General features: G+C 39.2%; 2 protein-coding genes across 2 annotated transcripts in view; one reads left to right on the top strand and one right to left on the bottom strand.

Annotated features, from left to right (window-relative positions):
- Window positions 1–7,571, bottom strand: part of LOC134660422 (proteoglycan 4-like) — a 42,728-nt gene extending 35,157 nt beyond the window's left edge. Inside the window, exon 1 of the mRNA XM_063516163.1 lies at window positions 7,472–7,571. The gene's annotated coding sequence lies outside the window, so the exon portion shown is untranslated. The remainder of the gene's footprint in view (window positions 1–7,471) is intronic.
- The window catches only part of LOC134660521 (putative fatty acyl-CoA reductase CG5065), a 54,920-nt gene that overhangs the window by 20,175 nt on the left and 13,667 nt on the right, over window positions 1–21,078 (top strand). The window contains exons 2-7 of the mRNA XM_063516295.1: window positions 14,772–14,970; window positions 16,271–16,387; window positions 16,999–17,121; window positions 17,679–17,804; window positions 19,050–19,203; window positions 20,707–20,808. Coding sequence (XP_063372365.1) covers window positions 14,860–14,970; window positions 16,271–16,387; window positions 16,999–17,121; window positions 17,679–17,804; window positions 19,050–19,203; window positions 20,707–20,808 — 733 coding nt within the window. The 5' untranslated portion in view covers window positions 14,772–14,859. The remainder of the gene's footprint in view (window positions 1–14,771; window positions 14,971–16,270; window positions 16,388–16,998; window positions 17,122–17,678; window positions 17,805–19,049; window positions 19,204–20,706; window positions 20,809–21,078) is intronic.

The following is a 21,078-nucleotide window of genomic DNA, read 5'->3' as shown; positions in this document are numbered from 1 at the left end:
TATTCGAACTACCCGCACTTGGTCTTGTTTATCAGCTTGAACGTTTTGCGCACTAGGGATATACACGACGATTAAGTCCCGTTATACAATTGAATACTGTTATCTAACATACCGTAAAATGGGTTGAGTAGGTGCAAAACTGACATTTAAACCTCGATAACATTTTATTTTTACATATGCAAACTGAATGGTGTATATAATAAGATTAATAAGTGTTCCGGACGTTTGTATTTTAGTTTTTATTTTATTTTGGGTAGTTCCATTTCATAACTTTGACGATAAACAGGAAATCCCACCTCACCCCGTAGTCCCTCGTATTTGGGGTAAGTTGGGTTTTCATACAAAGGTGATTTTGAAAGATGGTTGGGTCGATTTTTTTATTATGAGTATTAACTATAGCTCCATTTTAAATTGGAATAGGTACATTATTTTTTTAGCAGTAGCCTTAAAAATCCATCTCACCCCCCTTTCATCCCTTCTCTCCCCATTCATAACCCAACTCTCCCCGCGAACCCTACTCACCCCATTTTACGGTATATCAATGTCTGGCACTAACCGGACCGGGTTAGATAAATAAATGTACATGCCAAAGTTACATGTCGTTTTAAAAAATAAGAGTGTAGGATCGATTGTATGGGAGCGGTTTTTGTTCGGTTCGTGTTATTTTTGAAAACAGTTTGAGCCGGTCTCGCTTAGAAAATACTACTAACAACTACATGTGACGTTATCTATGAAAAGGGACCTTATTGTCGATGGCGGTTACGCCATTATTAACGATGCTCCGATATAAGTACAATGCCGCGCGACGCTGTGCGGCGTAAGCGCCATCGACAACAAGGTCCCTTTTCATTGATAATGCCCCAGATACGTACAAAACTGTATTCAAACCAATGATCCATGGTTATACTTAAACTACAACAATAGATCCATACTAACACATTGTTGTCGTTTGTGACTGCAAATGGCGGCCCGTTGAAATAACCGCACGAAGCGTTTTATAGGAAAAACTATATAGTAAATTACTATTGCTCTTTTTGAATAAAAAAAAGCAGTCTAATCTAACTCTGCACCGACATTTTAAAGAGATAAGATAAAATATAGTTTATTCAAGTAGACATAATTATTATTACAAAGCGCTTATGAACGTCAAATAAAGCTATTACACCGGCTCCAACACTCTAAAAAATGAAGACCAACTAAGAGCAGTTTTCTCTTAGTTGCCGTTAAGTTAATTATAACAATAGAACGATCTTATATAAATCAAAGAAACCTGATTACTTAAAACAATAAGTGTATCTGTGATTGAACTAATAAAGTAGGTATGTTATTAATCCTAACAATTGTATACTTTGCATCTATCATTAACTTGTTGGCATAATTATGTAACGTAGGTTGATTCAATCCTTAACAAATCAATTAAAACAGATAAATATGTTAATAGTTATGAACATTTTAATAGTTTATGTGATTATTTTCTCTTTGTTGATTTACATAAGACTTGGTATTTTAATCAACTAAACATATAATATTTAGAACAACGAAGATAAAACATTCAATCCCATTATGATCAAGTTATTGTATTAATTACGAAACTAATATTCCATTCTATTAAGAATTATTTGTTAAATCGATTTTCTTCATAATTAAATTAAATAATCAGTTAATCCGTTTAATCAAGAGATAAGTAGGGGGGCGCCGGTGCACCCGCGGTCCTCCCCGCCCGCGCCCCTGCGGCGCCTGTGACCGTGCGAGTGGGGAGTCAGTCTCAGCCTCGACGTTCAACATTCAACTACTTAGTCATTCAAGTACGCGTCAACGAAATAAACTTTACTTGTGCCTTTATTTCACGGCAAGTCTGGAACAGTGAACGTTTTACCTTTGCTTTGTGTACCTAATGTATAATACATAGTGTATGTGCAACATGGAGCAAGTGATAATCGCGGCGACGGGAATAAAAGGCGCGGGGACGGGCCGGGATGGTTATGTGGGAATCCCTGTTGTGAACTAATGAGACCCCAGGTCTACCCAGTAAAACCCCTGTTGGCCGCCTCAAGGCTTTAAGGCAAGGCACGGGAAACGATCGGGACCATGCTTCCGAAACCCCGCCAGCGGCTGTCCGAACTGCGGACTCGACTTCGGAGGAACTGTTTCACTTTACTTCTCTAAGAGTGCGCCATTTTTTGCGGATTGGCCATCCCAGGGACCCTCGTGTAGACGACAGACGTCCCCGAGCCTGCCGCCAACGGGTACCCATAAGGGGGAAATCGACGGTTGTACGCCAAACGGTCATTATATTTGTAGCCCGTTTTAAATGTTAATTATAATATATATGTAAGGTATGTAAAAGAAAGTTCGATTTTTAAATGTAAAACGTTTAGTTTTCTAAATGTTTAGATGAATAAATATCTTATTATATATATTTTTTGTTTTATTCATTTACCCCCTTTTCATAAAACTTTACTTTGTTAAATTTGAATCTCAATAAAATTGTTTAATCAGTTCAACTATGAAGCTTGTTGTTTGTTGTTGTGTTTTATTGTACTAGTACAATTGATGAAGAATGGTATATTGTACTAGACAAGCTTCATAGTTGAACTGATTAAACAATTGAGATTCAAATTTAACAATTTCTTAGTTCTGGCTAATAAGATACATAAGTCGATGCAATCATGTTCTTAGTTGAACTTATTAGGGTCAAATAGTTGATACAGTAATTCTTCATGTTAACATTGATTTACATCTTAGTTGAAATGATTAAACAATTGAGATTCAAATTTAACAATATCTTAGTTCAGGCTAATAAGGTGCATTAGTCGATGTAATCATGTTCTTAGTTGAACTTATTTGGGTCAAATAGTTAATACAGTAATTCTTCATGTTAATATTGACCTACATCTTAGTTAAACTGACTTGTTTGTATTAGTTGGTACAGTAACTTATCATGATAATAATTATCAAGCCCTTAGTTGATCTTGCTAGGATCAATTAGTTAGCATAATTATTTTTCGTGTATATATTGAACAAGATCTTAATTGGTTCAGTTACATAGATATAGTAATAGCAATCAGAATTACCTTATTTGATGTGTCTAAGTTCTTGTTAGGCTCGTATGGAATCAAGATGCTTGATTACGACTATCAAGATATTGATAGGGCCAACCAAATTTTTTTTAGAGTGAACCCTACACCCCCGAGAAGATTTATATCGCCCCTCAATTGGAGGAGGGTATCCCAATATGGGACCGGCAACAAACTCGATGGGACACATCTTTTGAAAACATTACACCTTATCATGCATTACGAGTAAATTAAATTTTAAATTACAATAGAATTCATGCAATTACACACAGTAGGTACTTTACTTTATAGAAATTTGATTTAAAAATATATATGTACATGAAATTATATAAATACGTAGCTAATTGAAAGCACAAAGTATGAAATTTGACGTCTTTTAAGTATGCTGTCACTTTCATACTTTGTTTGTCAGTTTTTAGTATTTAGCGCCAAAAAGGTGGTAAAATAGGGTTGGTCTCGGACTGTCTAGATTCTAGAACACAAAATGACTAGTGTAATATTTTGCCTATATCCCTTTTAGTCTACATAGCAAACGGTCTAGAACACAAAATGACTACAATTATTTAGACCTTTATTTACCTACATTTCGTCGGTTTATCTTTACGTTAGCGATGTCGACGGAGCCCCGCTGCCGCGGGGCTCCTATTTCTGTGCGGTTTGGCCTTCGGCCATTTGAAGATACCTAACGAACCTAACCTACCTTATATGTGGTCATTTTGTGTTCTACACCGTTTGCGATGTAGACTAAAAGAGATATAGGTAAAATATTACACTAGTCATTTTGTGTTCTTGACAGTCCGAGATCAAAGCGTAAAATAATGTTTTGTTATAGAGTTTACGAAGTATAAAGAGAGCCTTTACGAGCAGGTGTGGTGATAATATTATATATACCTATTTAATTTCTACAAAATGCCCAAATGTGAAAACTGTGTTAAATTTTATCGATCATATCATAAAATAAATGTTTGGTTAGTCACACAGCAGATATTTGGATATACACGTGATTAGATAAACTTTGTATGGAAACCTGATTATTGTACACTCAAGTACAATCAAAACAGGTCAATTTGCGTGACGTTTCCATGTAGAGTTACCGATTTTTATTGATATTGAGTGTACATTTTATATTTTTATGTTGGGACTCGGAATTGGATTAGTAATTTAAAAAATGTGGTCTAAATGTAATAAAATTTGTAAAATAATAATAATAATAATCGATCATCATCACTGACAGGACTATTGTAGCCAATAAGCCTGACATTGTGATAATAGATCGAGCGCAACGCCGGGCCGTGCTCGTTGACATCACCATCCCCCATGATGAGAATCTCGTGAAAGCCGAGAAGGACAAGTCCAGTAAGTACCTAGACTTGGCTCACGAGATAACCGCCATGTGGGATGTTGATTCGACGATCATTGTCCCGATAGTTGTTTCAGCGAACGGTCTACTAGCGAAGAGTCTCGACCAACATCTTGAGAGACTCTCGCTAGGTGGTTGGATGACGGGCCAGATGCAGAAGGCGGTGATCTTGGACACGGCGCGGATAGTCCGTCGGTTCCTCTCTCTGCGGCCCTGACCACCGGCAGCTTGGGCCTTGCCCCGCTGCTGGCGGCACCCTAGGTTAGGTTTTTTATAGGTAATGTGTTTATATGTATTTTTTATTGTTTTGTAAGTGTTTTTATATTTTACTTTTATATTCATATTATAAAGAACCTAACGTAAGACGAAAAATAAATAAAGTGAATAATAATAACATTATTAAAATCAATAGCATTATTTAAATCGTCTCTAAGTATATGTAATGTATTCAATGTTAAATGTATTACATGGCATTAGAAGAATGGATAAACAAATATGAACGGCACCTATTTACAGTTCCTCTGTACGATTGTTCACTATTTCTACTGGAGTCACGATTCTGTGACATAATATTTTTGTTACACATAGACGCCATTTGAGGGTCGGTCTGAAGGTTTTCAAATAAAAACCCTAAGTGTAAAGCCTGAGTGGACGCTCGGAGCGGAGCGTTTGGCGGGGCGTGCAGCGTGGCGTCGGGCTCACAAGTAATTTGAGCAGCGTGCACTAAGGCCGCTCCTATACGCTTGCATTTGTTTAACATGCGCGCCGCACGCCCCGCCCCGCTGCAAGCCCAGCTCGAGCGTCCACTCAGGCCTTACACTAAGGCGTGTAAACAGAAGGAATGGAAAAATTCGCACGCTATGGTAACAACCGGTAGCTCAGTTGGTTAAGAGCGATTAGACCGGTGTTCCAAAATTTCGCATGTTCGAATCTTGTTTATATACTTACATTAGGTGTATGTATACCAGTCTGTATACCTTAGGGTTAAGAGTCCCCAGCAAGTTCGGCCGAATTTCACCTTCCCATACAAACGGAGTTTCGTTCTCATTTTAAAACTACGTGTTGAATTGTAATGAAACTTTGCACATACAATGACATAGTCCGGTAATTAGTATCCCACCAAAAACATTTTCATGTAAAATGTTGCCAAGACGAAACCATAAGACTCGCACTGACAAAAAGTTATCAGATTTCTTGTAGAGCCAATTAAGCTTCTAACTCTAACAGGCCCTACCTTCACAGACTCTACACCTTAGTCAAAATATGTGGCTTGGCCGTTTCGTCACATGGGCGTAAGGCGAAATATGTATTCACTATTCATTATATTATATTATAAAATAGTTCTTGTAATAATGAAACGGCCAAGCCACATATTTTGACTAAGGTGTAGAGTCTGTGAAGATAGGGCCTGTTAGAGTTAGAAGCTTGGCTCTACAAGAAATCTGATAACATTTTGTCAGTGCGAGTCTTATGGTTTCGTCTTGGCAACATTTTACATGAAAATGTTTTTGGTGGGATTTCACATCTTTTTGTGAGTTGCTTATGACAATCTTCTGATTTAAAGGGTTGCGGGTGATTTACTATTAAAAATCCTGAAATACGTACTTGGGGGGCATCTTTTATATACAATCTGCTTTTTTACTGATTCCCCATACAAACTTCAACCCCCTTTTTCCTCTAACGCCTTTTTCCACCCCTTTTCACCCTTACGGGGTGATTTTGGGGTTGAAACTATTTTATATCCTTCCCCATAACAATAACTATCTACATACCAAATTTCAACTAAATCGGTTCCGCGGTTATCGATTTTTCATACAAAATTCCACCCCCCTTTTCACCCCCTTAGGGGCTAATAATTTCAAGTTTTTGAATTTTTTTGTTATTTGTGGACTAATACTATCTCACATACCAAATTTCAGCTTCCTAGGACTTCAGGAAGTACCCTAGAGGTTTTGATGATCAACAGTGAGTGAATGAGTCAGTGACGAAATCGGGGTTTTTTAGACATTCATAAAATCCAAAGTATAAGAGCTATGCAATTGAAATTTTTTATGCTTAATAAGTCCACTATTGACATCATATCCCGAGAGTTTAGTTTATCTGGTATAATCCGAACCCAAGTTAAGAGGGTTCAAAAAAACGACGAAGCGCTTCGAGAAAAGGTAGGTAGTGCCCTTGCGCTTCGCTTTGCTCGTCTTGGCGGGGGCACTACCGTGCCCCCAGATATATAGCTCCAGTTTATAAGACAAACTAAATAGAGTAAAAATAAGTTTTTTTTATGGAAAATTTAAATTAGCTGTATTTTTTTTACTATTTACATTGCTTATGCCCTATGGCAGCGGTCGGCAACCGGCGGCCCGCGGGCCGCATGCGGCCCGCAAACCTCTCACTTGCGGCCCGCAAGCCTCTCTGGCTATTTTGTATGTAATATTGACAAACGACAATGTCTGATAAAGTCATAAATATTAACAAAGTGCGGCCCGCGTCAACTTCGTTAGCTACTATGTGGCCCTTGGCTGCTAAAAGGTTGCCGACCGCTGCCCTATGGTATATGAAGCCGCATAAACGAATTACTGGTTTAGACATAGGCACCTTATCCTATTGTAAAGTACAACATTTCAGAGCAATCTAGCTATTATAAGAGCGTAACTTACGTTTCTATGGAGAACTGTACGGTTACCATCAGTTTGTCACTGACATAAACGCCGTCGAGAACGTAATTTACTTTCTATACATCTCGCTCGCACTCGCATATTAGTGCAAACGGGATGTATAGAAAGTAAATTACGTTCTCGACGGCGTTTACGTCAGTGACAAACTGATGGTAACCGTACTGGCCGCGTAGTTAACGTGCCAATCGCTTACGCTCCGTAGCGATCGAAACGCAACTGTCACTGTCGCACTAATATGGCAGAGTGGTAGAGAGACACAAAGCGATTCGATGGCGAAGCGATAGCGATTGTCACCTTGGCTAGGCTAGACTCTTAACGTCGCTAGTTTGAGTTTTACACTTAGTGTATTATTCTGTACTTACCAGGGTTTTTCACGGTGATATTGCATAGGACAAAAGTGTATCCTTCGTTGTCCACAGGGTTGATGTTATTATTCGTGTCATAGTTAAAATGCAACCTGCAACTCCATTTTCCGAACATAGACTTTGTTACTACATGTTCCTGAAAAAGAAAACTTAGATTAGTTTATCAAGGAACAGGAATTATACCTAGAAATCTGACTACACTTCGTTTTTTAGCATTAGAAAAATACTACACGATATTGAGTCTCTCTGTCTTCAGTGTCTTTTTAGTCTGTTTGCATTCAAATAATTTATTTATAAAGAAAGGATAACTTTCAGAGATGTGTCAGATAGGTGTTAGACATATAAATAAATAAATATTAGGGGACATCTTACACAGATGAACCTAGCCCCAAACTAAGCAAAGCTTGTACTATGGGTGCTAGGCGACGATATATATACTTATATAGATAAACACATACTTATATACATAGAAAACATCCATGACTCAGGAACAAATATCTGTGCTCAACACACAAATAAATGCCCTTACCGGGATTCGAACCCAGGACCATAGGCTTTACAGGCAGGGTCACTACCCACTGGGCCAGACCGGTCGTCAAGACGGTCCGTTTTCCAAGTTAAAAATGTACTGAGAGCTTCGTCTAATATTATATAGTCTCTTCGGAAAGAGAAGAGTCGTGGAATGTATGGGACCCCATACATTCCACGACTCTTCCCGCTCAGACTATACCTATTATCAAATTTTATATTAAAGGAAAAAATGGAAAAATTACGCTTCCGGCAGGACTTGAACCCGCAACCTCCGCAATCCGTGCGTTAGCTCTGCCAATTGAGCTACGGAAGCCTACCAGAATCTTGCGAATTTTTCCATTCCTTCCCTCATGCACACGCCTTTGGGGTGGCGTATAGCGACATCTACCGAAAGACGATTACATCTTTTTTTTTTTATACCTATTATGTCGCTGGTTCCAAAAAATCACTTACCTCAAACCAAGCGTCATTATGTTGCTGTATGTCATATTCACCAGCCAAATCATGTGGACCTGAACCATTGTTATATGAGCAACTGAAAAGTTTATGCAAAACACTGATTTAAACTGTCACGATTTTTACACATTATTAAATTGTAGGTACAACGGGACTTAATCGCGTATTTAAGTTTTAAGATTTACCTCCGACGTTTCGAGCTACCCGCACTTGGTCTTGTTTATCAGCTTGAACGTTTTGCACACTAGGGATGTCACTCTGTCGACACATAACACTAACGATATTCGATTTATCGACTGTCGATATTCGATTACGCTTACATTTAGTAATGACTGAAACTTCTGAAACTTCCGAAGTAAATCTTAGATACGCGATTAAGTCCCGTTGTACAATTTAAAAAAAGAAAAAGAAACTAAATTGACTAGTAGTCAAATACCCTATAGTCACACCTGAATAAATATATTTCACTCAATTCTAACCTAACCATTGGCCAGTCGAGCATGGAAATTCAAGTTGAAGCATGGGGAATTTAATAACTAGAGACATTTATAATTTTTAAATAACTTACTTAGCTCTTATAATCTGGCCATAAACTGCCTGCAGGCCAGCATTCAATTTAATTTTTGTACCCTTTTCTATGACCACATTGTGAGTCCTTCTAGTTCTGTTCCCATTTATTATTTCCGGGTTACAATGGACTGTGTCATCACTTATTCTAATGTCGAAATGAACAGCTGAAAAAGGATATACGTGGATACCGTAAAAGTATAAAATAAAACTTTGCCGTTTAACATAACTTTGCCCCATCCCCCCGAGTAACGCGATGGGCAAAGTTATAGAGAATGGAAAAGTTTTACACTTTTACGTTTGGTACTCTGACAACAACAATTGTCGAACGTGTGGCGAAGAGGAAGAGACAGTACACCCAATGTCTGGGTAATGTGTGGTTAACTGGTAGAGAATACCTGTTGGCATTAAGTGCGCCAATTGTACAATTTTATATCGTGCAATAAAGTTTAAAAATAAATAAATGTGACGTTATCTATGAAAAGGGACCTTATTGTCGATGGCGCTTACCCCTTTATTAACGATGCTCCGATATAAATGCAATGCCGCGCGACGCTGAGCGGCGTAAGCGCCATCGACAATAAGGTCCCTCTTCATAGATAATGCCCCAAATTATTTAATAAACATGTGTAGGTATGGACATTGGAGCAAGCTATCTAGAACTGACGGAATTCAAGGCACTGCCCATGAGATCCATCATCCGACACATAGATATGGTCGAAAAAGCTCTTCAGTAGGCACAAGGTAGCTCTTGAGGGGGCGATTAGTAATCGCCGATTACCATTTAGGTATACCTATATATCCCAGGACTGGCTTACGGGCAATAAGAATGGGGCATGAATAGGGCCAATACAGCGGTGTGACGCCGCTACAACGCGATTGGTTGATGAGTTCGCATCACGCGCGCGATTGGTCGCAACTAGTTGCGTTAGCTGCACGATTGGCTCGAATTCGTGAGTGACATTTTTAGTTCACGTGCACCAGTCCTGTACGGATATGATGGTCGTTCTTGTCTACGTGACAGCGTGATAAAACGGTGTCCGTCACTTTCTTTCCCACGGTGTTAAACAGTGACAGTTATTTTATCACGTGGATAAAGATGGATAAAGCTATCCATAATAGGCTGGCTGAGATATATGTCAATGCCGATTACACAAAAGATCCCGATTAGCTATGTGCCAAAGAAAATTTACAAAAGTTACAAAGTTCCCATGAAATGTTTTCCGTATTTTTTTCTGCACTTTTTACAACTAGTTTCGATTTCTATGACATGAAATAGATGCCAAAATGAGTAACGTAATCGTTAATTGGAACAGTCATCAACAGTTAAGAACATTGAGTAATAAACCCTAATCTGAACGGGAACTTTCTAAGTGGAAACATTTACTCATGAAAATTTCCAGAAATTGCTGAAATTTCGAGAATGTTTTGCAACTTGTACATAACCCCTTTGTTGTTATATGTGAGTAACACTTATAAAGTCTAACTAAAATATTAGATATATATATATATATATATACATACTGGTCACATTTTCGCCATAATTTCCGCACACACAAAACAACAGAAAGATAATAACTTTCATTTTAAATTATTTTACACAATTCATGGCGTATTCGTCCAACTTTCTGGTCAACTGAGTCAAGACTGAACGTTCACGTCACAGGTTATCATACATGACTAATTGTACAGGGCAAATTAGATATTATCCTTAAACTACTGTGTTTACCCATATATAAATACAATTGAATAGCTCGGACGCTTTTTTCCGCCATTGCTCTACGCGTCAACATTCCCATCTTCACCACATTAGATGGTTGGCTGTGAATAACGCTTATTTTTAGGCTTAAAGACTCGAGTCCTGAAGACTCGTAAGTCTTGAAGACTCAACTATATTTGAGAATAGTATTTGTTTATTTTACGCGTATGGATGTAAGAAATCGTCTTTGCCGCCTTTGAGGCATTAAGCCTCGGGAGTCTTAAGGGTTCGAGTCTTTAAGCCTCGAAATGAACGTTATTCACAACACTATTGGCAGTCCTCAACTGTGCCTCGCACAGCCAAACTGTGGAATGAATTGTCGCCCATGGCTGGCGTGTCTAGCTCCGCGATTTCGTCGCTTTGCTACAGGTAGCTAAAAGTACATCCATTCGGCCCCAATTTTGGGGAAAGCCATAAGCCGCACGTGGCGCTGTCGCCACCTAGCGGCCATATCTGTGCTGATCGTAACAGTCGCGTTTTGTTAGAGAGTGAGTCTTCTGTACTTAGTACTATTATTTATTCTGTGCCCATGGCAACTCGTGGTTTCCGGACTGAGTTCAAAGTGTATTCCAGGGGCCCGTTTCTCAAAAGCTTGTAACTTGTAATACAAGCGGAAGTCACTTTTTGACAGCTTTTGTTAGAAAGACTTCCACTTGTATTACAAGTTACAAGCTTTCGAGAAACGGGCCCAGGCCGGCAACGCACTAGGTATCTGTGGTGTTGCAATGGGCAATATAAATTGCAGGAAATACTATAAAAATATCGACAGTGCTTTATAGAGTCTGTGCGGAAAGAGAAGAATCGTGGAATGTATTGGGCCCAGGGTTCGCTATAGTTTTCATTAAAAGTAGTATTTATTAAGCTTTACTTTTACAATTGTTTTTGTATTTTTGGATGTTGCGATTATTTCTTTAGGTATATTGTTAATCATATTTATTTTTTACCACCAAAACGGCTTAAACCGATTAGGTTCACTATAGTTTTCATTGAAAGTAAATTTGTTAAGCTAAACTTTTACGTTTGTTTTTGTATTTTTGGATGTTGCGATTATTTGTTTATATTGTTAATCATATTTCATTTTTACCGAATTTTGTTGTTTAAATACTAATTGACATAAAACCTCAAAAAAGCTTTAACCTCCTTTAAGTACATTGACATGTCTGCCACTAAAAACCCAAAAAGACATTGACGTTTCAATATCTAATAGGTATTATCGTACATTTTATCAATTTTATAAGTAATCGGATTGATAAACTTATGAGCCGGTCTCGTGAGGTGTTATATATCGTAGGATTTAGTTGTTCATCATGATTTTACGTGAGAATACGTAAGACTTACGTAATATATGACTTTAGTGGCATGAATGGTGAACTTGTGACATTCAGCTGTTCATAAGAAGTTTTAAAATATTGAGGTAAGAGAAAAAAATATGCAAAAAAACATTTACAAAAGCGTTCGGCTAGCACATCTGTCCGTTAGTCACAAGTCGCGCACGAGTAGTTACATCACCCTCGTCGCTAGTACTAGCGTTATCATATTGTCCGATCGGAAAATACCAAAAGGAAATAATAAAGTTTTAAAAGCTCTTTTATATTTATCATATTTCTCATATTTATTAACTAGGTATATAAGTATATATTTATTGTTTAAAAGATAACCTTAAACCAGAAAAAGTCTTGGTGCCATAAGGCACTCACTAGAAGTTGCTTTTCTCTAAGTATCATCCGACGTTCAATATCGGATCGGACAATGTGAAAACGCACACTTATACTGGTCTTTATATCACATTACCAAGACATTTAGCTTACGACTGCTCTGCCAGAAAGAGCAAATATTTGTACATGTATGTATATGTACAGAGAATGTGTTTTCTGTATTTACATTGTGTAAATACATGAAATGTCGTAAGGCATCGTAGCGTCAAAACTAGTAGGCCGATTTCGTGACTGAGGAGTGAAATCGATCAACCAGTTTTTTGAGATAACATATGCATTTTAACCTTTTATAATAATGTATGTGATGTTTAAAAATCGTCACATATAGATTTTAACCTTTCACATACCTTTCATATATATGTATCTGATGTTCGAAAATCGCGGTTGAGCTGTATGAAAAAATCTTTTCCCAAAAAAATGTGAAAAGATGAGTTAACATTCGTTCAGGATCCTTATCTTTGCCATAAATAGAAAAGAGGTTAATCAACTTCTAACTATTGATTATTTAAACCGTTAACTTATTACTCATTGTAGGTTAGAAATAGGTAACATTTGATACTCTTTATGTATTTTTTTACAAACCAAAATCATTGAGGCAATTAAGCATCAAGGGGGCTCAAAAATGGCTACCTATTTTTTGCGTTTTAACCCTTTAACTTGCAATCTTCTTCCTGGCGTTATCCCGGCATTTGACACGGCTCATGGGAGCCTGGGGTCCGCTTGACAACTAATCCCAAGAATTGACGTAGGCTCTAGTTTTTACGAAAGCGACTGCCATCTGACCTTCCAACCCAGAGGGGAAACTTAACCTTATTGGGATTAGTCCGGTTTCCTCACGATGTTTTCCTTCACCGAAAAGCAACTGGTAAATATCAAATGATATTTCGTACATAAGTTCCGAAAAACTCATTGGTACGAGCCGGGGTTTGAACCCGCGACCTCCGGATTGAAAGTCGCACGCTCTTACCGCTAGGCCACCAGCGCTTATTTAATTGTACTTCATTTACCTGTAACTAAAGACAATGTTTCGCTACAATATGGTAATGGAGAAATATGTATATGTATATAACAATAGACTGTTCTAATATTTACAAACCTAGCACGTAACCTGCTCACCTATGTCCAAAGTGCCGATTCTAGGGCACCTAAGAAGCCCTACATGGAGGGGTCGCGCAGGTTATACCGATGCTCTAGTTTCCTATAATTCCGTTCAAATCCTAGTGTTTTACTGATTACGGTTACAACAAGAAACAAATATCAAGTACTTAGCTAAATACAAACTAAAACTAATATATAATCAGCGACCCACCCAAAATTATACCTACACCTAAACCATCTTCAAGAATCACTCTATTGATAGATGAAAACCGCATGAAAATCCGCACAGTAGTTTTCGAGTTTATCGCGAATATACATACACACAAACAGACAGACGCGTTGTTTTATAAGGTCTATTGAAACAGAGGGGCTACCGCGAACCACGTACGACGTGTTGCATCTCTGTCGCACTTGTAATTTCGTACTAAGTGTGACAGGGAGGCAACACCACAACACGTCGAACGTGGTTCGCGGTAGGCCTTCAGGCGCGTTATATAGCAATAATATTTAGGGTTCCGCATCTTAAAATAGGATTTCCGCTCCACGTATCGTATTTCTATTGCCTCTTGTTAACATTTGCGCCACAATGTATTATGACCTATTTTGGGTTGGTTACACTAAACTAAACGGTTTGTTACCGTTAAAATGTTCGCTAATTTTTATTGTATGGGAAAATTATTAATAGTTGACTGTTGAGCGACTGTTGAGGCCCGTATGAAATAGTAACGCAATGGGGTTAGCAACTGTTAAAGGTTTTTTTATTGGCAAGGTGCGAAGTGGGTGGAGGGGGAAGTGGCGCTGATCGTCACAAACACAGGTAATCTTATGGAATGTCCGCCATTAGTACTAGCGGCAGCCGCTTGAACTAATTTTACTCCATAAGATTTAACGTAGAAAGTCCGCCAAAATGAGGGCAGCATCAGTCGTGCACCTAGCGAATAGGTGGCGCCAGCATAGGTTTTACCTGTCTCTATGTAGTTTTGTTCTATGGGATTTCGCATACAGGGCTAGCACCCGGGGCATATTCCAGGAAAAAACAAGAATTTGACACTATTCGTAGGATTGACAGGTTATGCTGGCGCCATCTGTAAAATACTTCGACCGGCCAATCCCATTTCTACGCTGTCTATTGTTTAATATAATTTTAACGTAATTCCATCTCTTGTTTCAGAAACCCATATCCGCCATGTTAAAGAAAACCCACAAATAATAACCTACTCTGTTGTATCTGGCCGCTGTGAACGATTGAAGAATCCAATATGGCGTCTTGTGTGAACGGACATTTCGGGAGTCAGGAGTACGTGCCCGTGGCGGAGTTCTACGCGGACAAGTCTGTGTTCGTTACGGGGGGCACGGGCTTCATGGGCAAGGTGAGCACACACACACGCACGCACGCACACACACACACACACACACACACACACACACACACACACACACACACACACGTACACACACACACACCACACGCGCGCACACACCCAACCGCACATACAAAATTGTTCTTGTCACTATCGGGTTGTTTGTCTTGACTCCTTCGGTAAACCGTAAACCTATAGTAAAAATAATAATAGTATTACAACACACACACACACACACACACGCACACTCTCTCTCACTCTCACTTGCACTGTCATTCATTCTCACTATCACTCACATTCACACTCTCGTTGTCACTCACAACAACTCGCTCTCATTCATCGTTATTTACAATCACACTAACACTCACTTCCACGCCCATTTTCCCTCATATACTCACATACTCTCACTCACGCATTTACAATTTTACACTCACTCTCACTCTAACTCACACTCAATCTCACCCGCACTTTATGGGTGCTTTTCACTATTGGGGTGCGCTTGGCCACTTAATCCCAAAAAATTGTGCAAGAGTTTAATGAGGGATATTTTTTTAACCAACATTCGGCATTCGCCTAAATGCTGAATTTAAAAGATGACTAAGTGCTACAATAGTAGTCATACATCCCGTTTTCAAACGGAGATGATGTAATGCTAATATTTTTAACCGACTTCAAAATTTAGAAGAATCTTAATTCATCGGGTTCTTTGTTTTTTAGGGTCCCGTACCAAAAAGGATCGCTTGTGACTCTGTCCGTCTGTCTGTCACATAGTTAAATATCTCGAGAACAAGGCTAACCCAGTCGCATTGAAAGTGTTTTTTTATGTCATCATTTCTTGATGACGGCTAATTTTGATAGTAATTAATTTAAATTAAATTAAATAATTATTTATTTCAGAATACTTTTCCATAATATTATATTAGTAACTTTTATTATTATCTCGTAATAACTCGAGCATTTAATTTTGTTCTCGAGCACTATTTGGTGAACTGTGGGGTAGAACTGTCGATATGATATATATTATGTACTTATAGTATAAATACCATTTTCGGCATTGATATGCCGTTGGAAATTCCCAAAATTACGAAATTTCCATATGAAGATATTTCGGAAACACCTCGGACTTTCGTATGGGAATAGAAACTTTCCATTTCCAGAATGAAAGTTTTCCTTGTTCCTGTAAAATTTTCTTGAAGCATCATAAGTATAAGAGTTTATTTAACTTTCTACTCGTCGCATATCTGCAATCATGCAAAATTGTTCAAGCAAATTTGCACCTTATCCTAACTACTTATGTCTCATTTTTCAGGTGCTAGTCGAGAAGCTGCTACGTAGCTGTCCAAAGATCAAGAACATCTATCTGCTGATGCGACCCAAGCGGGGGCAAGACGTGGCATCTCGTCTCACGGAACTCACACAGTCACCGGTGAGGGAAATTAAACCTTAAGTTTAGTGCAGTAGAGTTGCTTCTAGATCGGGTCTGAACATCTATTCGCTGAAGCGGGGACAAGATGTGGATGTGGCATCTTGTCTCACGGAACTCTCACAGGCAAGCGAAAAGAATCCTAAAGTTGAGAACAATAGAGCTTCTTTCCGCATGGGTTTTACCGAGGCCAAACAATGTCTTATCTGAATGAACATTGAAATAAGGCAATAGATAGAATGATAAAACTTAAAAAATTGTTGATTGACTTAGTCGATCCAATGAATAAGACTCGATTCATTCAATCTTTTAAGTCATAAGTCAGGACTCGGAGTTATGACTTAAAAGATTTGAAAGTTTTTTAAGCGCTGAGTCTCTGAGTCATGTTCTTAAATTTAAGACTTAAAAGCTCCAGTTCCTACCAACACTAGTATCAGGGAGCTGGCCGCGGAATTGTCAGAAATTTACACCCTTCCTTCAAAATCCTCCTATCGCCTTAATCGCCCTTGTCTTATTAGGCTCAGACGACAAACATTCTCCGTACTGTCTGTACTGTCCTTCCCATAAACGTTTACCTTTTTAATAAATATTAATAATAACGTGTATTTTTCCAGCTGTTCGAGACATTACGGAAAGAACGGCCTTTCGAGCTGAATAAGATCGTGCCCATCGTCGGCGATATAACGGAACCCGAACTTGGAATCAGCGTCTCCGACCAGGCCATGCTTTGCCAAAAGGTAGGTCATATACCTTATTCCTTAACCTCTCGAATGCCGGAACGCGGATCCACGATAGTAGGTATTAAATTCTAATTATTAATTAATTATAATTCAATACTTACTGCGCGGATCCACGTTCCGGCATTCAAGGGGTTAATGGTATATTTGGGGAATATTTGTCCATTAAAAGAGTTCCTTTTTCTGTGCATTATGTGTAGTTTTCCCCCATGTCCCAGTTTCCCCCACTGAATTACAAACAAGTATAAGTTTTACTGATACAAGTATCATGGGTTAATCTTTTGGTGTTTTTTTTCAATTTAAAGCACCTTTGATGAGTCACATGAACATTTTACATTTTCGTAAAGAAAAGATATAGTACGTGTCAAAGGCTTTGACATCTTGTGGCCTAAACTGAATAGTTTGTCAAAGGACTCATTTCAAACATAGAACAGAGAGAATCTTAGTATCTTTGGCTTACACTAGTACTAGCACTCAAAAGAAAAGGATGAGTATAGTTTTTTGTTCTTCATTATTGACAAATTGGTTTGACCAACTATAAATATATTTTGTTTCAGGTGTCCGTGGTATTCCACTCAGCCGCCACAGTGAAATTCGACGAGAAACTCAAACTGTCGGTGACCATCAACATGCTTGGCACGCAGCAACTCGTCCAGCTCTGTCATCGTATGCTCCTTCTAGAGGTAAACATTCTTCTAGAGTTCAACTCTTCACTCCGCTACAGTGAAATTCGACAAGAAACTCAAACTGTCGATCACCTTGGCACGCAGCAACTCGTCCAGATCTGTCATCGTACTCATCGTATGCTCCTTCTAGAGGTAAACATTCTTCTAGAGTTAAACTCTTCCACTCCGCCACAGTGAAATTCGACGAGAACTCAAACTGTCGTTTTTTTTAGCATTAGAAATAAGGTAAACAATCTTGACGTGTCTTTTTATTGAAAAACACGTTTAAAATAAATAATAGCAAATATGTACCAATTATGACTCTAATACGATCATTTATATTCTTCTGCGTTCATAAGTAATAGTTACTGATTTTTAAAAAGCGTTTTTCAATTAAAAGACATGTCGAGATCGCTTACCTTCTTTCTAATGCTAAAAAAACGAACTATAATTCTAGAGGTAAACATTCTTCTTTTGTATAAAAACTGAATTGACAAAATTCCCATGTTAACCATTCCGTAGGATGAAACCCATATTATCGGCTACGACATAGCACTACTACGTATTAGCTCAGCAGTGAATGGGTTGATACTCAGGAACGTTCTAATGTACACATTTTATTAATTACGTAAACAAGGAAAACAAGTTGAATTTTCAAACGGAACTTTAGCCTAATGTTTGATGACAAGTAGTAACATACTGTAGCATTATTTGCCAGAGACTGACAATATGACATAACGTCGTGTAAACGTGGACTATCTATCATAATAAAAACGAACATGACATATGCATCTTAGTGTAGGTATTGAATAATATTACGGTTTAGACTCACTTGTTTTAAGTCACTCGCGCGTACTGCGGCGCGCCGAGAAAACGCGGCGTGCTGCAGTACGCGATAAGTACACGGCCGTCGTGAACGCTGCTCGCACTGTTAGTGCTTGAGAAAGGAGACCTAGGCTCTCCGAAACATGTCGCGCGAGTGACTTAAAACAAGTGAGTCTAAACCGTAAAATTATTCAATGTTAGTATTATGTCTCACAACAGTTTAAATTCCATTAGTGTAGGTACTTAATAAACCACCAACTCTCAACTCTCGCGTCCAATTATGGACCCCTGACAGTTCTTTCAAGTCTTCCCTTTCGGTTGAGTTTATAGCGAACATAAAAACAGACGCGGCGGGAAACTTTGCTTTATAAGACGTATATATACTTGAATATGTTTTGGCAATATTCAGTCAGCAAAATCTATATATTTTTTTTTCAGGCCCTAGTCCACGTTTCGACGGCATACTGCAACTGCGAGCGCGAACGCGTAGAGGAAACGGTGTACGCGCCCCCAGCGCACCCTGAACACGTTGTCACCCTCGTCCAGACCTTACCAGATGAGCTGGTGGATAGAATCACGCCTGATCTCGTTGGTGAGTGTGAAACACCCTTTGAAGCTAGTGAAAAAAGAGTTTACGCGTCCAGCGCACCCTGAACACGTTGTGACCCTGGTCCAGACTCTGCCAGATGAGCTGGTGGATAGAATCACGCCTGATCTCGTTGGTGAGTGTGAAACACCCACCCTTTGAAGCTAGTGAAAAAAGAGTGTACGCGTCCAGCGCACCCTGAACACGTCACCCTGGTCCAGACTCTGCCAGATGAGCTGGTGGATAGAATCACGCCTGATCTCGTTGGTGAGTGTGAAACACCCTTTGAAGCTAGTGAAAAAAGAGTGTACGCGTCCAACGCACCCTGAACACGTCACCCTGGTCCAGACTCTGCCAGATGAGCTGGTGGATAGAATCACGCCTGATCTCGGTGGTGAGTGTGAAACACCCTTTGAAGCTAGTGATAAAAGAGTTTACGCGCCTCTAGCGCACCCTGAACTCGTTGTCACCCTGGTCCAGACTCTGCCAGATGAACTGGTGGATAGAATCACGCCTGATCTCGTTGGTGAGTGTGAAACACCCTTTGAAGCTAGTGATAAAAGAGTTTACGCGCCTCTAGCGCACCCTGAACTCGTTGTCACCCTGGTCCAGACTCTGCCAGATGAACTGGTGGATAGAATCACGCCTGATCTCGTTGGTGAGTGTGAAACACCCTTTGAAGCTAGTGGAAAAAGAGTTTACGCGTCCAGCGCACCCTGAACACGTTGTCACCCTGGTCCAGACCTTACCAGAAGAGCTGGTGGATAGAATGTCCTATATATTATACTACTCTTTACTATATAATCACTCCTAATCTCGTTGATAAGTGTAAACTTTGAATGCGTGGAAAAAACCTTCAAATTAGGGGAGGAGATGGTCTGCCTGTCGTCAGATATCATAGGCTTGTGGTCACCCTGGTAGCTGGTAGAGACCCTGCCAGATGAGTGAACCTTCTGTACCTAGTACTATTATTTATTCTTTGTCGTAACAGAAATTGGGTTAGATTAACACAAAAAAAGGCGTCAAACCAAAACTCGGATCCGTGGCTCCATGGATCATACATTTCGTGAAAAAACGACCTACTAATTTGGAAATTATAAATAAGTTTATCAATATAAACACATCTAATCTGTCATTTGATTTTGCCCTAAAAAACGGTTGCACTCCGGGAGTGCCGGCAGAAGTGAAAACTCAATGACTACCTAGTGCAAAATGCCTGCAGCACTATGTATAATTGAGGTAAACCCCTAAGCACATCACTGTTAGTACTCGAGTTATATTATTACCAGTTAGAGGGAAACTCACTAGATGGCATTTAAATCAATAAAGAAAAACTCAATGACATTGTAACAGTTTTTCGATCACGTCACGTCTCCGTCTTACGGTCACGTGACCTGTCGCGAGTTTAACATTTTTTCCCCACCTCAAAAGTGCACAGCGCCGCTAAAGAAGTTTTCTCTTCAAAAATCTGAAATTTACTGGTTAATAATACCACGTTTTTTTTCGCAGGTGACCGGCCGAACACGTATACATTCACGAAGGCGCTCGCGGAAGACATGCTTATCAAGGAGTGCGGCAAACTGCCTGTGGCCATCGTTCGGCCGTCCATCGGTGAGCGCTACTATTATGTTCATTATGCAACGACTTAGTAAACTATAATGTTCGTTATGTAACGGTTTAGTGAACTATAATGGCGCTCGCGGAAGACATACTTATTAAGGAGTGCGGCAAGCTGCCTGTGGCCATCGTACGGCCGTCCATCGGTGAGCACAACTATTATGTTCCTTATGCAACGACTTAGTAAACTATAAATTTCGTTATGTAACGGTTTAGTGAACTATAATGGCGCTCGCGGAAGACATGCTTATTAAGGAGTTCGGC

Source organism: Cydia amplana, chromosome 27, assembly GCF_948474715.1.
Source record: "Cydia amplana chromosome 27, ilCydAmpl1.1, whole genome shotgun sequence".
Classification (NCBI taxonomy): Eukaryota; Metazoa; Arthropoda; class Insecta; order Lepidoptera; family Tortricidae; genus Cydia; species Cydia amplana.
The sequence above is the reverse complement of the archived record's forward strand: the minus strand, read 5'-3'. Positions and strand labels throughout refer to the sequence as shown.